General features: G+C 36.7%; 1 protein-coding gene across 10 annotated transcripts in view; it reads right to left on the bottom strand.

The window, feature by feature from the left end:
- Positions 1 to 1,238: 1,238 nt before the first annotated feature.
- LOC113112374 (fibroblast growth factor receptor 2-like) overlaps positions 1,239 to 14,442 on the bottom strand; it is a 42,265-nt gene continuing 29,061 nt past the window's right edge. For 7 of the 10 annotated variants that reach the window (XM_026277908.1, XM_026277909.1, XM_026277906.1 and 4 more), the window contains 6 exons: positions 12,205 to 12,326; positions 9,378 to 9,488; positions 8,843 to 9,033; positions 7,668 to 7,790; positions 5,676 to 5,746; positions 1,240 to 1,398 (listed from right to left, as the gene is read on the bottom strand). In XM_026277908.1, the coding sequence (XP_026133693.1) occupies positions 1,257 to 1,398; positions 5,676 to 5,746; positions 7,668 to 7,790; positions 8,843 to 9,033; positions 9,378 to 9,488; positions 12,205 to 12,326 (760 nt within the window). In that variant the 3' untranslated portion in view covers positions 1,240 to 1,256. Of the gene's footprint in view, positions 1,399 to 5,675; positions 5,747 to 7,667; positions 7,791 to 8,842; positions 9,034 to 9,377; positions 9,489 to 12,204; positions 12,327 to 14,442 lie in introns of all 10 variants that reach the window. The other 3 variants (XM_026277912.1, XM_026277913.1, XM_026277911.1) reach the window with 1 other exon arrangement.

Raw genomic sequence — 14,442 nt, 5'->3', positions numbered from 1 at the left:
TGGGTGCGATGAAAGAGAAACGGTGGATTCTGCTGCCCACGTACCATCTCAAAACTAATGCAAACATTTTATTTGGCAGCAAATCAGCATGAAAGCTTGTTAGGTCATCGACATGGTATCTTATAGGAACTTTTTTATCAATTTAGGTTGGGAAGGAGCTCATTGGTTCCTGCGAAAGCCATGAGAGCACGATTAACAAAATAGTGCATTAAACAAGGTAAATGTAAGACAGAAAAAACAAATAAGAAAAGAACAGTTAGAAGGAAATTAGCTCAACTAGTACATGTATACACTAAATACAAAAGTCAGAAATATGATTAAAAGATGGTTAGTGGGACAGTAGCTTAACCAGTGCATTAACAAGCTAAATGGAAGAGAGAAATAAATAAAAGACAAAACCTGAATTAAAAGGTTAATGGTTAGTGGGATGTCAGCTTACACTAAATTAAAATGAATTATGTAATTAAAAGAAAGCTGAGTGTTGGATGCCAGCTTGTACTAGCTTACTGAAATGTTGAAGGCAAAAAAAAAAAAAGTAGAAATTATAAGTGGAACAGTTATGGAAAGAGGATTAGAGCCAAGCAATAATAAAAAAATAAAAACCATGCCGAGAATAAAGTCGTTCAATTGCAAGAAAAAATTTCGAGCCAGCATAAATAGCTCACTGAAAAATTTAATTGCAAGACAAAAAATAAATGCAAGAAAGTAGAAAATGATTGGCTAACCACAGAAAAATATGGTTAGCCTGACAATAATTGAACGAGTTCTAAAATGCAAGTAAAATGAAAAAAAAGCATTTAGTGGAAGGACACCTTAAATGGTTACTCCACCCAAAAAGAAAATCTGGTCATGAATCACTTACCCCCATGTTGTTCCAAACCCGTAAATTTAATTTAAGATATTTTGGATGAAAACCGGTAGGCTTGTGACTGTCTGAATGATGACAGATGGACTACTCTGACGATGCTTTTCATACTTTTCTTGATTTTGACAGTGTAACTTACTTGGCACAAGCCTCCCGGTTTCATCCAAAATATCTTACATTTTGTTCAGAAGATGAACTAAGCTTTTATGGGTTTGGAACGACATGGAGGTAAGGGATTAATGACTACATTTTCATTTTGGAGTGGAATATCCCTTTAATGAACTTCCAGACACTAAATTAAGTCAAATGCGAAGAGATTTTACAGTCTCTATCAGAAAAAGATTGCGATTACAAACAATGCAACATAAAACCTTTGAGAAAACATTGACACTCACAATTCGTTGGTGCAGTTAGCAGGTCTGTCCATGCGATGACCCTCTTTTAGTAGCTTAAAGAGCTCCTCGACAGGTATTCCTGGATACGGAGAACCGCCGAGCGTGAAGATCTCCCACATTAAAACCCCAAACGACCAGCTGAAAGAGACAGATGCACCTTCATCAGATCACCAATACAACACAAACAAATACTCATGCTTCATATTACACTGTCAATCAGTGTTCTGTCTGTAAATATGGTTGCGTTTGACAATCAGCATTTTGTTTAGTAATTCTCGATTATTTAAAAACACATTCCAGCCTCTTCTGTGGTACCATCACTTCACTCTCCCCAAAGTTTGGACAAGTAATGCTCTGTGAAATGAAGCCGTTCCAAAAATCCCAGTTTGATCCATTTACAGTAGTGATATTTGTTGGCTCTAAGAACGCAGTAGCTGTTGGGGTCTCAATGCAGTCTTTCTGCGAGCGTCCTGGACTGTGGCACCACTTGGATTCAAAGCAGGCTTCTGTCCTCTATAGAACTCTATAATGACACATATTGTCCAGCCAATACAAACATTAGCAGGACCCTCAGGAAACAAACGTCCAGAGGGCGTAAGATTGTAGCAGCGAATGGTTTTTCAACACATGCCAATTCCGTGTTGCTTCATCTAAGATGAGGAGGGGAAATAAAATACACAAATAAATGATAAGAGTTTCCACAGAGGGTTTCTGACCTTTGACATATGAAATGTGAGCTAAAAGCTTCTCAAAATAGAGCCAGAGAGCCTTATCATCTGCATAAGCTTTTATTTATCCTGCCGAGTTAACAAAAGCATTTCACAATCACAAGATATATCGGTTTGAAATCAGTGCATTACACAATTTGCATGAGAAACAGATCTCTACAACTACACACAGGTTAGCATTGAGCAAATATAAGACTTTAGTGTAGTATCCTGCTTCTGAGAAAAAGACTCTTTAAAAGTGTTTAAAAAGTGCTCAGATACAAGAGTTAACAATAAGTGTGATGTCAATATGAACTCTTTAATAATATATCAAATATGAACTCGATATGAATATTTCTCATACAGATTCGGTGGAAATCAAATCTGAGACTTTGGTGCAGTCTCCCGCTTCTCATATGTTTTTCCAAAGAATCAAGCCTTGAAAATGTCTCCAAATGATCTCAGATACCAACATTTGCAATCAGTGAGATCTCAACAGGAACTCTTATATTTCTCATGAAGATTCAGTGGAGAGTTAATTGAGACTTTGATGTAGTCTTCTGCTTCTCAGATGTTTCTCCTGAGAAAAAGACTCTAAAAGTGTCTCAAAAATTGCTCAGATACCAAAATGTGCATTCAAATCTCTATATGAACCACCAACATAAAGATCACAATGAGTTGCTATCCACACAAATGTAATACCTCTATACAACTACTGTCTCCTTTCCATCTATATTTATTCCTCCGAAGGAATTGAAGGAGAAACATCTGATCTGAGACTAAATAAGATATTTAAACTGAGAACTCATTAGGTCTCCTGAGCTACACAAGAGCAGCCTCTGAGCAACACAATTTCCCTCTGGTTGTACTCTTTTCTGTTGACCCACAGCGGTCTCACAACACACACAGCAAAGCACAAAGGCTCTCTGCTTTCGTTTACTCCTGCGGTTACCCGTCCATTTGATTGTTTATTCAATCAGTGACCCTGTTTGTCATCTTCTGGTTTTTATCTAGCGCTGCATCTTCTCTGACATGTTTGCCAAATTCATCATCTCTATTCAGTCGCCCCATGTAGCCATGGCTAACCTCTCCATGATCAATCACTCAAACCAGGAGGAGAAAAAAAGGTCACTGCAAATACCACTTGAACCCTTGCCCTTCATTACAAACAAAACAGCTGTATACTAGACCTTGCCAATTAGCAATGAATCAATGCCACGTTAAAATTAAAAGGAAAAAATATAAATTCGATTTTGCATGAAGAATATGTTGGAAATGGAAATAATTCCACAATGCATACATACATCTTAATAGATTCATTAATGATAAAAAGGTACAACTATAAATGTAAATAGTAATTATTTTATTATAATTTCCTATTTTTATAATTTAATTATTTATTTATATTTTATAACTGTATTATTTTAGGGTGAAACAGCAACCCAGACATGATCTTGTCAGATTTCATGAGATTAAAATTAATGCTAACTAGGCAGTAAAGGCAAAAAAAAAAAAAAAAAAAGATCAAGTTTAAAGGCCAAAACCTTTCTTTCATCTAATATAGACGACCTTGCATGAGGCCGGATGAACCTCTACCATAAAAGCTAATAATTTATCATGCAGAACAAACAGGAAATTCACACACATGCATCCATGTTTCCATTTTTGCAAGCTCTGCAGCTTACATCCTATTCCCCAGGGGTCTTCTTTGTCAAAACATGCCAATTTTTTTTTATAATTTATGCATTCATTTAATATGATGTCATGTATGGATTGTGAGCCAGTCAGAGAGCTCGAGGCCTTAGCGACTGATGACACATAACTAGCATTAAGCCCCGAGACAAAAGATTTAAATGGCTGCCATCAATAAGTGTATCTTTGCTATTGTTTAATTTTACTGCCGGGACCACACAAAGAGAAGACAAACATACCAAAGATAATGAAAATATAATGATAATGTGATTACACAACATCTATCATTCAGGGTGGACAGTATGACCACATTCTTTTATGATAATATCTGTTTTTGTACATTCCAAAGCCATTTCATTAAATACTTCACAAATTAAAAATGTGGAACTTGATGGATGCAAACCAAAAGATCAGATTAATACAAATATAAATGTAGAAATGACTTGTGCATGCAGCCAAAACTTTAAAACGTCTAGCAGAGGTTGCATGAAAAATCCAACGTGCACCAAAGCGTAACTTCCGTTTCGTTTAATCTCTTTAAGAAACCAAAAAAACAAAAAACAAAACGTGAGATAAAATTGAAAGGGAACAAGCGTGCACTAGCGGATAAACATAAATGACAGGATTATTTCACTCTATGGAAAATTGAAAAAAGGGAAGAGACTTTCAAGTCAAAAAACAAAACAATGAGGTGTAGAAGAGCTGGATGGAGGAATGTGATGGGACGGAGTGAAGGGAAGACAGAGGGCATTTCCGTCCGGGCTCTGGGAGGTGAGAGTCTGCAGGGCTTTGAAGCTGCACAGATTAGTAACACAGCACTGGTCACAAGTCGAGCGTGAAATCTCTCACTTTTTGGTGTAGCGCTGGCTGCGAACAGACCTTCTTCTTTCTACGCCTGACAAAAACACTTCCTTAAGTTTCCATCACCTGTGCTCCTTTTTTTTCAGAAGGGAAACAATTCTTGTACCCTTGAACTCACCTGCCAGCAGTTCCTATTCTTTCCCAAACTACTCGCCTCACACAAACACACAGCGGCTGTTTTCCTGCACTCCCCAAACCACTTCAGTGCCCTCTTTCAATTTGTAGAAAGAAAAGCAGCCCTAACAGTATCTTTTAAACCTTGATCCCTAACAACTTGTACAGAACCACAGTGCAGAAATAAGCTATCATCACTTTATGCAAATGAACTGTTATAATTTGCCACACATGTAGCAATACCAGTTACACTGATGTGTAAATATGTTCATATTTACCAGATTAAGAAAGTTTCCTGTAAGTTCAATACTGTAAATAATAACCCTATCTTAACAACCTGAATCCCTGACAATATTCAAGAAACGGCTAAAAACTATTCTCTTCCGTGTGAATGCCACTGCATCGTATGGAAGCCCGTTTCTATTTCTGAGTAAAAAGTAAAAAAAAAAAGAAAAGTTAATTGTGACTTTATCTCATTATTCACACTTTGTTTTTATTTGCGATTGCGAGTTTATATCTCACATTTCTCACTTCTGTTTTCAGAATCGTTATAAAGTCCAATTCTAAGGAAAATACGACTTCTGTTCTCAGAATTGTAAGACAAACTCACAATAAAGAGTTAAAAAGTCAGAATTGCATCATATAAAGACGCAACTGCATGTTATAAAGGCATGATTGTGAGATATAAACTCACAATTGTGAATAAAAGTAAAAATTGGGAGATAAAAAGTCAATCTTACTGAGAGAAAAAAAACTAAATTTTATTTTTCTATGTTTTTACTATTTCTTAACCCCTCTCTGTTTGTCTTGGAAGCATGTTTGTGTTTTTGCGTCATTAAAATGAATTGCTTGTGTATTCCTCACTTTGGATAAAATTAACTGCTAAATTAATAAGTGAAATTGTAAATGGACTAGGGATGGAGATTTCATTGTACTGTAAACATCAGCGAAAGAGCAATAGAAATCTTTTTCTTTTTCATGACATATCCCTTTAAAATGAAATAGAAAAAAAATAATGAAGGATGCGAACGGTTGACTTACACATCGCTCTGGTGCGTATAGACTCGGTCGAACAGTGCCTCTGGAGCCATCCATTTCACCGGCAGACGACCCTACAGACATCAACAGGAGAAAAGGTCAAAGACGCTCAACACAACAACACCCAGACACAGCAACACACACTTCTTCACCTTGTTAGCCAGGAATTTCATTAAGCCCTGAGTAGCCAATAATGATTGGCCATTAAATCCTGTTGGGATGTATCGCCAAACTCTAATTTCCCTCAGGAGTCATTGTGCAGTTATAAATTGAGGCTTGTGGAGAAGATACAAGAGTCAATGGCATTTGGCGTGCTAGATCCAATAAGAAGTGCCCCGAGTTCACAGTCTCCTGGCTCACAGTGTTTTATTTAGACAGAGTTGAACTTGTGTAATTGAATCTAACCCCAGCCATTAATCAGTCATCAGTATCTCTCAGTCTGGGCTTTGCTCATGTTTTAATAATGGCAAACTGTGTTTAAAATATTCAAGGCCAGATCTTGGTGACCTTGATAAGAATTAAGGAATAAAAAAGCTGTACAGATGAATAAAGCAGGGAAAAGTTTGCTTCCCTGTTGTAAAGTCCAAGTTCTAACTGTTAAAGGATAGCAAGCTATAATTTCGGACATGGTTACTGGTTTTCTACTGGTTCAACCAACTCTAACTAACATGATCTAAATGGTCTGATAGGTTAAAACCAGGCCCACTAGCTGGAAATCCAATTGATCAACCATCTGTCAACTAACCACAAGTAATTACCGACTAGATCCAACTGATATAAAAATGACCATTAGAATCATGCACAAAAAGGCTATGAATGTTTATGTAATTAAATAGGATCAATTCTGAAATCAATCCAACTGATCGACCATCTATGCCATCCCACAACCATAAACGACCAACTAGAATCATGCACTGAAAGACTAGAAATGTTCATTTTGATTTCATGTTGATCTTTCGTGAACACTGACCCAATGATCATAACGATGCTATCAATATTCCCACACTCATCCTCTGCCACGTCCGATGACCTAAACTCTCAGATGAGTGAATTACAGCCTAAACAAGTATCTCAAGATGAATGCCAGTTAAAGCTATGCTAATGTGTTTAGGTTTGTCATTTCTTTCTCATGAGCTTGAACAACAAGCTTTGGAATAAGAGAAGAGGGCAGGCCCAAATAAGCAAAGAGCTGAAATCACTTTACACGCCGACTGCCTGGGAATCTGCAAATCATGCCAAGACTGGCGAGAGGAGGGAGGGATGTGGCAGATAAACAGACTAGTGATAAAAAAGGAGAAATGAAAGAGAGAAAAGGTAAGAGAACAAAGAAAGAGATGGCAGGAGGCTGAAAGGAGTAGAGCATGAATATGTCTTTATAAAGGATGCTTCAAGATCCAATGAGATCTAAATCAGAGATTTGTAGCCATTTATATGGCTGTGTACACCCAAACACTGACAGACTATATATTATTTAATATATATATGTATTGATTATTCAGTATATATTGAAATAATTCTATTTCAAATAAATTCTTCCTGAAAAAAAGTATCTCGGTTTCCTTAAAAATAATAAATAGCTCAACAGTTTTTATCATTAATAGTAAGTAGAATAAATGTTTTTTGGGCCTATTAAACTGATTTCTGAAGGATCATGTGACACTGTAGTCTGGAGTAATGCATCACAAAAAAAAAAAGATATTTAAAAATATATTCAAACAGAAACAGTTATTTTAAACTGTAATAATATTTAATAAATTAAATGTTATTACTGTATTTTTAGATCACATAAACACGGTCTTGGTGGGCAGAAAATACTTGTTTCAAAGACACGTGTATGTCTTGTCTCGGCTTCCTGTTTAAACATCAACACAACTAAAAGCCAATGGTGTGCCGTTACATGCATTAATAACTATCAGCAAAAGAATGCATAGCGAGATGAAAATCAACAGGAAATGTGTTCTGACTCAATGAAAATCCTGATGTAATGAAACTCACATTTGTGGTCTTTTTATAATAATCTATGTTGTGGACATCTCTGGCCAGGCCGAAGTCTGCAATCTTCATAAAGTTGCTTTCCGTGACCAACACATTCCTGGCAGCCAGATCCCTGTGTATACACTGCAACAGAGATGAAGAAAGATAGAAAGAACATAAATCATCTTGGAAACGGACAAAAATCACACACAGACAAACAACACAAAGGTTTTAAGTTACTTTAGGGATAAACCGCAGGGCGGATCCACGCGTGAGAGTGTCTGAGGCACGATAAGACTTCAGTTCTCCAAACGCTGCATGGATCTAACTGGACGGCTGAATGCTCTTTAAGATATTTTGGATGAAAACCAGGAGGCTTTTGAGAATAAACTGTCTTAGAAATGCTTGTAATATACAATAAACGCTTCAATTTCTATTCTACATATAGTTTAGCAAAACCATTATCAAGTCTGGTCCATTGGTGTTTTTTACAGAAATGAAGAATAAGCCACTTAAAGGCTTTTTAAAAAAGTGACGTTTAGGGACAGGAAGATGTGAAATCAGATACTCTGAGAATGAAACCGAATATGCAGGTGTGTGCAAACGAAACCCTTGAATATCTTTCAAGGATTCGATGGCGTGAACCTTGCAAACTATCTAGCAACTAGTTGTTTTGGGGTAGTTCTCATTTCAGCAGCCTGAGAACATGCAGCATTTTTCCTGGCAGACTGATCAAAAGCTTGCAATTTCCAAAAAGTTCTTGCTATTTTGCATGTCCATTAGGGGTTTAAAAGACAATTAATATTCGATAATATTAGCAATTAAATTTGATTGAACAAAATTTAAACTGAATTTAGATTACACTAACTTAGCAAAATGTAAAATGTTTTATAATTGATGAACTTTGCAACATTGTCGCTGTTATTGAACTGAATTGAAACCACATTAAAGTAAACTGAGCTGTATAATACCACTATTATCTTCTGTACAGCTGCTTTTTTGTTTCATAACGTATTATTTTGCTATTTATTCCTAAAAAAATGCTTTGAAATTGAATAAAGCGCTATACAACTTGATTAGAAAGATCTTGGAGATCTGAGGCTGTGACCAGCACCATGTAAAGCCTATGTAAGTGACATTTCTAAATCAGTAAGAGATGTTAATAGTATGCAGATATGTTGTGCATGTGCAGATACCTTCTGTGAGGCTAAATACTCCATGCCACGAGCTACTTGATAAGTGCAGGACACCAGATCTTTGAAGGTGAGAGGCTCATCTGATACTCGGGCTATATCATACGAGTACTCCATTCCTGGGGGCCGCCGGGCCCTCAAATATTCCCGAAGGTTTCCCTTAGATGCATACTCTACTATGACATACAACGGACCTGAGAGAGTGAGACAGAGAGAGAGAGAGAGATGGTATCATCCCACTGTTCGGATTGTTGTCCCTCATTTACTCACCTTGATGTTACTCCACACCTGTATGTATTTCTTTCTTTCGTGGAGCACTAAAAATATATTTTGAAGAATATTCATAAACAAAAAGCTCCTGGCAGCCATTGACTTTTATACTATGGAAGTCGATGGCTACCAGCATCTGTTTCTTCAAACTATCCTTGTTTGTGTTCATTGGAAGAACATAGAGGGTTGGAACAACTTGAAGGTGAGTAAATGATTTTTTTTTTTTAGGTAGAACTATCTCTTCAGTATGAACCAAACTGGCAATTACCATCCTGTGTGCACGCTCCCAACAGATTGATGATGTTCTTGTGCCGGCCAATCATCTTCATCATCTCCATCTCCGACACCAGGTCAGAAAGATCTTTTTCCGTTGCATCATCTAGAAAGGTTAAAAAATAAAACACAAATAAACAGTGTTTTGAGTACCCACTCAACAACATACACATAATGCAAAAGCAGTTTGAGTGTGTTAGTATGCCATCCATGCCAATGCACCCTATATGATTAGACTGGCCGGTCTAGCTGTCTGTGTCCCAGTGTAAGTGTCTGTGTGGTTTAGTGTTACACTGAAGAACCGCCACACAGCTCTCCTTTCATTGCCTCACAATTAAAAAAGTGTTTCTTCCATTTAGAGTAATTACCTTAGAGACAGTCTCCTTTTCATTATCTGCCTGCTGATCACTAGAGCGAAGCTGACACAATCCACTGACCGCCATTCCTGTCTAATCTGACTCCAGTCTCTTCTGCTAAGAAAGCTGTGCACTCTTCCCTCCATAACAGATTCATCAACGTTTCAAGACCTTCTCTAAAAATTGTGTTTTTGTGAACGAAGACAGTGTTTGATACCTTACAAGTGGCCCACAAATATGTTTTAGTGTTATTTTAGTATTATTTAGTTTTAAATTAGCTTTTATCTGTATATTTTCAATTAACATTTTTTTCAGTTTTAGTAATTAAGCACTTCAACTTTTTTCAGTTGGTTGCCAGAGGGAATTTTTTTGTCATTTTTATTACTTTTATATATTTATATACAGCTTTAATTTATTTTTGTTTTATTTTTCAGTTTCAGTACTTTCAGTTAGTTGCCAGTGCAACACTTCTAGTCTACTTTTTAACTTTAAGATTTTCATATAGTATTTATATTTTATTTCATCTTTTTTTTCAATTACCGAAAAATATTTTTCATAGTTCTAGTTTTTGTTAACAATAACAACACTACTGCTAAAATATATATATATATATATATATATATATATATATATATATAAATTCTGTACCAGACTTATGAAAATATGTTGAAAATATGTTTCTGTTTTTGTCAACATACTGAAAGTCAATGGGGTCCAATACAAAACCAGACCCAATTCTCTGTCACTGTCTGGACAAAGGACACCAAGATATTCCTAAAAATGTCTTTTGTTCCACAGAAGGAAGAAAGTCATATGGATTTGGAACACAATCAGTAAATAATGCCAGAAAGTTAACTTTAAGTTTCTAAATGTTTTTCGAGGCCAGTAATTAAGCCGGGTGTAAATGGTGAACGTGCTCTTGTTTCAAGCGTTTTCTCCGCAGCAGCCCCGTCCCTCGGCCCTCTCAACATCCTTTAAAACTTCTTTTGAGCTGCTGGTTCCCTCCCCCACTCTCTTCTCTTTCTTTCAGCATGAGGGACTTTCTTTGTGCAGGTGAAGAGCGAGAGCTGTGCAGCTGGTGAGCTCCGGGTCAGCTATGCGGCCTCTTCACCCGAGCTCTACCAACATCACTCAGCACCACCAAATAACCCTCGCAGGCTTCCACAGTCAAGACCTTCTCTCCCACTTTCTCCCTTTCTCACATCATAACAATACCTTAACTAGAAGTTGCACCCAATAAAAACACATTTAGCTTATGTGAAGTAGTTTTTTAATCTGCGACTGGAACGATTCGGGAGAGGCCGTTATGTCTGTATGTTTAATCTGTATCTGTATATGCATGTTTGACATTTGACCAGTTTTGAGATAAATGTGCCCAGAATTGTTTATTCCAAAAGCCCTCAAAACAGGGGTTAATAATAAAATTTACATTTTATTTTAACAAAAAAAAAAAAAAAAAAGAAAGAAATTAATTGCCAATATCTAGAGCTCAAAATGGTTTAACGTATACAAGTATAAATATGTATAATAACAAAAAATTTTTATATAAAAAGCAGTTTATATTAATTTAATGTATACAGTAAAAATGTAAATTAATATTTTGATACGTGGGTACAAACACACACACGTGTGTAATTTAATATAAATAACTAAAAGAATGATAGATTGATATTATTTTAATTATTTTTATACATAAATAATTGTAAAATAAATGATAGATCATATATATATATATATATATATATACAATATATATATATACATAATATTAAATAATGAATCATAAACACTATGATTCAACAAGAAGTTTCTAGCATGTTGCTGGGATAATAACACACTATTGTTTTTGTTGAAAAATGTCCATCATTTCACTGATACTTTAGCCTCATAGGGTCCATATGACAATATTATTCTGTCTGCATTGTGCTCTGCCTGTCTGTCTGGTGTTTTTGCAAGATTTTTTAGCTTTCTTAGCAACTGCCTTGTCTGGACATGTAGACATTATTATAGCGTTTGCATTCCGTCATCTTCAAACTCTTTGCTTTTCTGCATAAAACAGTCTAAAGAGTCTGTCTGCTGAGCTGGTGTGATATGTAGCTTGTATCTGCTGAGCTTTGATCTTTCACTCGAGTGCCATCCGTGTACGAACCAGTAGTTTTGTGATTCACAACATCAGAGAAGTAACTCCCTTGTAAAAAGCAATGTGAACCATTCAAAAGGTGACACCCACATCAATTTATGAGCTGATGAGGTTAAAAGTCAAGTAATTCCCACAATCCTACATCTGATGAAGCCATTATTGGTGAAATGTTTCAAATAAATTAACATAAATGCAAAAATGGACCAGTTGCATATAAAAAGCTTTAGATACTGTTAACATGCAAGTAAACTATGGGTAAAAGTTGATTTAGGACACTCACTAGGGTACAGTTTTACTCACATGGAAACCAATCCATAAATGTTTACCTTTCAGCATCTTGACAGCCACAGTCACGGCCTCTTTAGGTTTGTCCTTGTCGATGCCTAGCGCTTCAGCCATCACAACCTGCCCAAAGCAGCCCTCGCCAAGAGGTTTACCCAGAGTTAACCTGCACAAACCAACACAAACATTACAGAGAAACCCAAAGCTTTAGACAGAAGTTATTTATTCCCATTTGCATCAGCATTTCTATCCATCCAGACAGAAGTTTTCAAGGGTGTTAAGTGGATGCCCTTAGTCTTCCACTGCAAAGCTTATATTAGACATTAGTGAGTGTGACAGCCGAATGTCTGGCTGGGAGATCTAGAGTTACGGTCCTCTGGGGTGAGTAACAATATGCCCTTTGGGGATTTAGAGACTTTCTTAAAGTGTGCAAGAGAAGGCTAGATAGAGGGGTTTACGATTGACTAGTGCGCTCTGGTCAAGTGCAAAAAAGATTAGAGCACATTTCAGGAGAGTGTTGTAACTTATACATCAGTTAGAAGACTAACACCCTTTCTAAAAGTGTTTTATTTCTGTACAGAATTGCAAAAATAATGACGCTTGTCATAATGCGTCACACATAATTAGGTTTCTGTCAAGGAGTCTATTTTATTGCATTAAGGTTTTACAGCATTAATACAAATGTATCAATTTCACAAGTAATTACAAGTAACATTACAATAAACAGGAAGTTATGAGAGATAGACAGAATTTTCTTGTAAAATTTTACTCCAGTAATCTTTGTTTTATTCACAACTTTGAAAATACAATTTATTACAGGGCATTAAAAAACATTAAAATAATTTATTTAATTTATGAACCAACTCTTTCTTTGAGAACAGCTCAAAGGGGGACATTTTCCAGCTAATTTTTTCCTTAATCAGGTCTAGTTTAGATGCAAACACACCCTCACAGATTAGAACACAGTCACACACACTTCATCTTCATCCCTCATGATAACTGTGACATTCAACCTCCTGCCCTGTCAGTGGCCCTCAGTCAACCTTTGATTGGCAGGAGCTGGGTCTGTCCCCGGCCCCCTCCAGCACTGGGCTATGTAAACATTCACACCCGCCCCGGGGCCGGGGCCCGGGGCCGATCCGAGGCAGTGATAACACAATCCCCCTCTGTGCTGTATGGTCAATGGCGGCCTCTGTCTACCCCAGCCCACCACAGATAATTAATGTTATGTTTATCCTCCACGCCGACAACAAACTCTAACATTCCACAGTTTTCGGCCCAGCACCCTGGGGGGATGCACGTCATGCAGGGATGAAGACGGCAGTCCAAAGCCCCTTTCACACTGCGATTCCGGCAAATACAGGGGTAATGTGTTCCGGGGATTGTTCCCGGGTCGCTAGATTTTGCACTTACACACTGCCAGTGATTACCCGGAATATGTGCGTGCTTTCACACACAACCCATAAATGTCCTGTAAAGACACGTGACATCAGGGAGTGACGTGTAATGTACGAGTAGAAAACGCTGGGCACGTTAACTTTCACTGAAGCTAGCGAACGATCTCAGCTTCAGCGCGGAAAGAGAGGAACTAACTGATCTTTGCTTCATTACAGTTACTAGGTCCCCAACCCGGGTTCAGTCCCAGAATCAATCCCGGGACGTGTTTGCTTTCACACAGAAGGCGACCCGGCAATGTTCCAGCAATACATACCACAACTTAATAGCTTAAACTTTGTGCTAAAAGGGGATGGTAGGAATGGACAAGATGTACAAAATTTTTTATTAATAATAAATATTTTGTGTGTGTGTGTGTGTGTGTGTATATATATATCGGGGGTCTCACATTGAATTCCTTAAGGGCCGGAGCTTTGCAAGGTTTTGTTCCAACCCTGCTCCATCTCACACAACATGTAGTTTTTAAACAGCCTGAAAGACTTGAGGTTTGACACCCCTGATATATATAATAAATAGTTAAAATACTTTAAAATGATGTTTTTGAAAATCTAGAAATTGGTGTTTCCAGTAAAACTTACTACAATATTAAGTAGAGTATAAATACATAATTATTCATTATATTATACATAATAAAATTTATCATAAAATATACATACAAGACAGTTATTTTTTAAATTTTTAAAGAGTTCTAGAATTTATATGCTTCCAGTAAAATATACTATATATAATAAAAAACTATACTGTGTGTAAGACGGATTTTCAAAAAAATACTGTATAGTATTTTTGAAACTTGAATAACAGTTTACTGTTTGAATTAAAAAATGTAG

This window comes from Carassius auratus, chromosome 13, assembly GCF_003368295.1.
Source record: "Carassius auratus strain Wakin chromosome 13, ASM336829v1, whole genome shotgun sequence".
In the NCBI taxonomy this organism is placed as follows: domain Eukaryota; kingdom Metazoa; phylum Chordata; class Actinopteri; order Cypriniformes; family Cyprinidae; genus Carassius; species Carassius auratus.
Note: the sequence above shows the minus strand (reverse complement) of the source record. Positions and strands in the feature narration are given on the sequence as shown.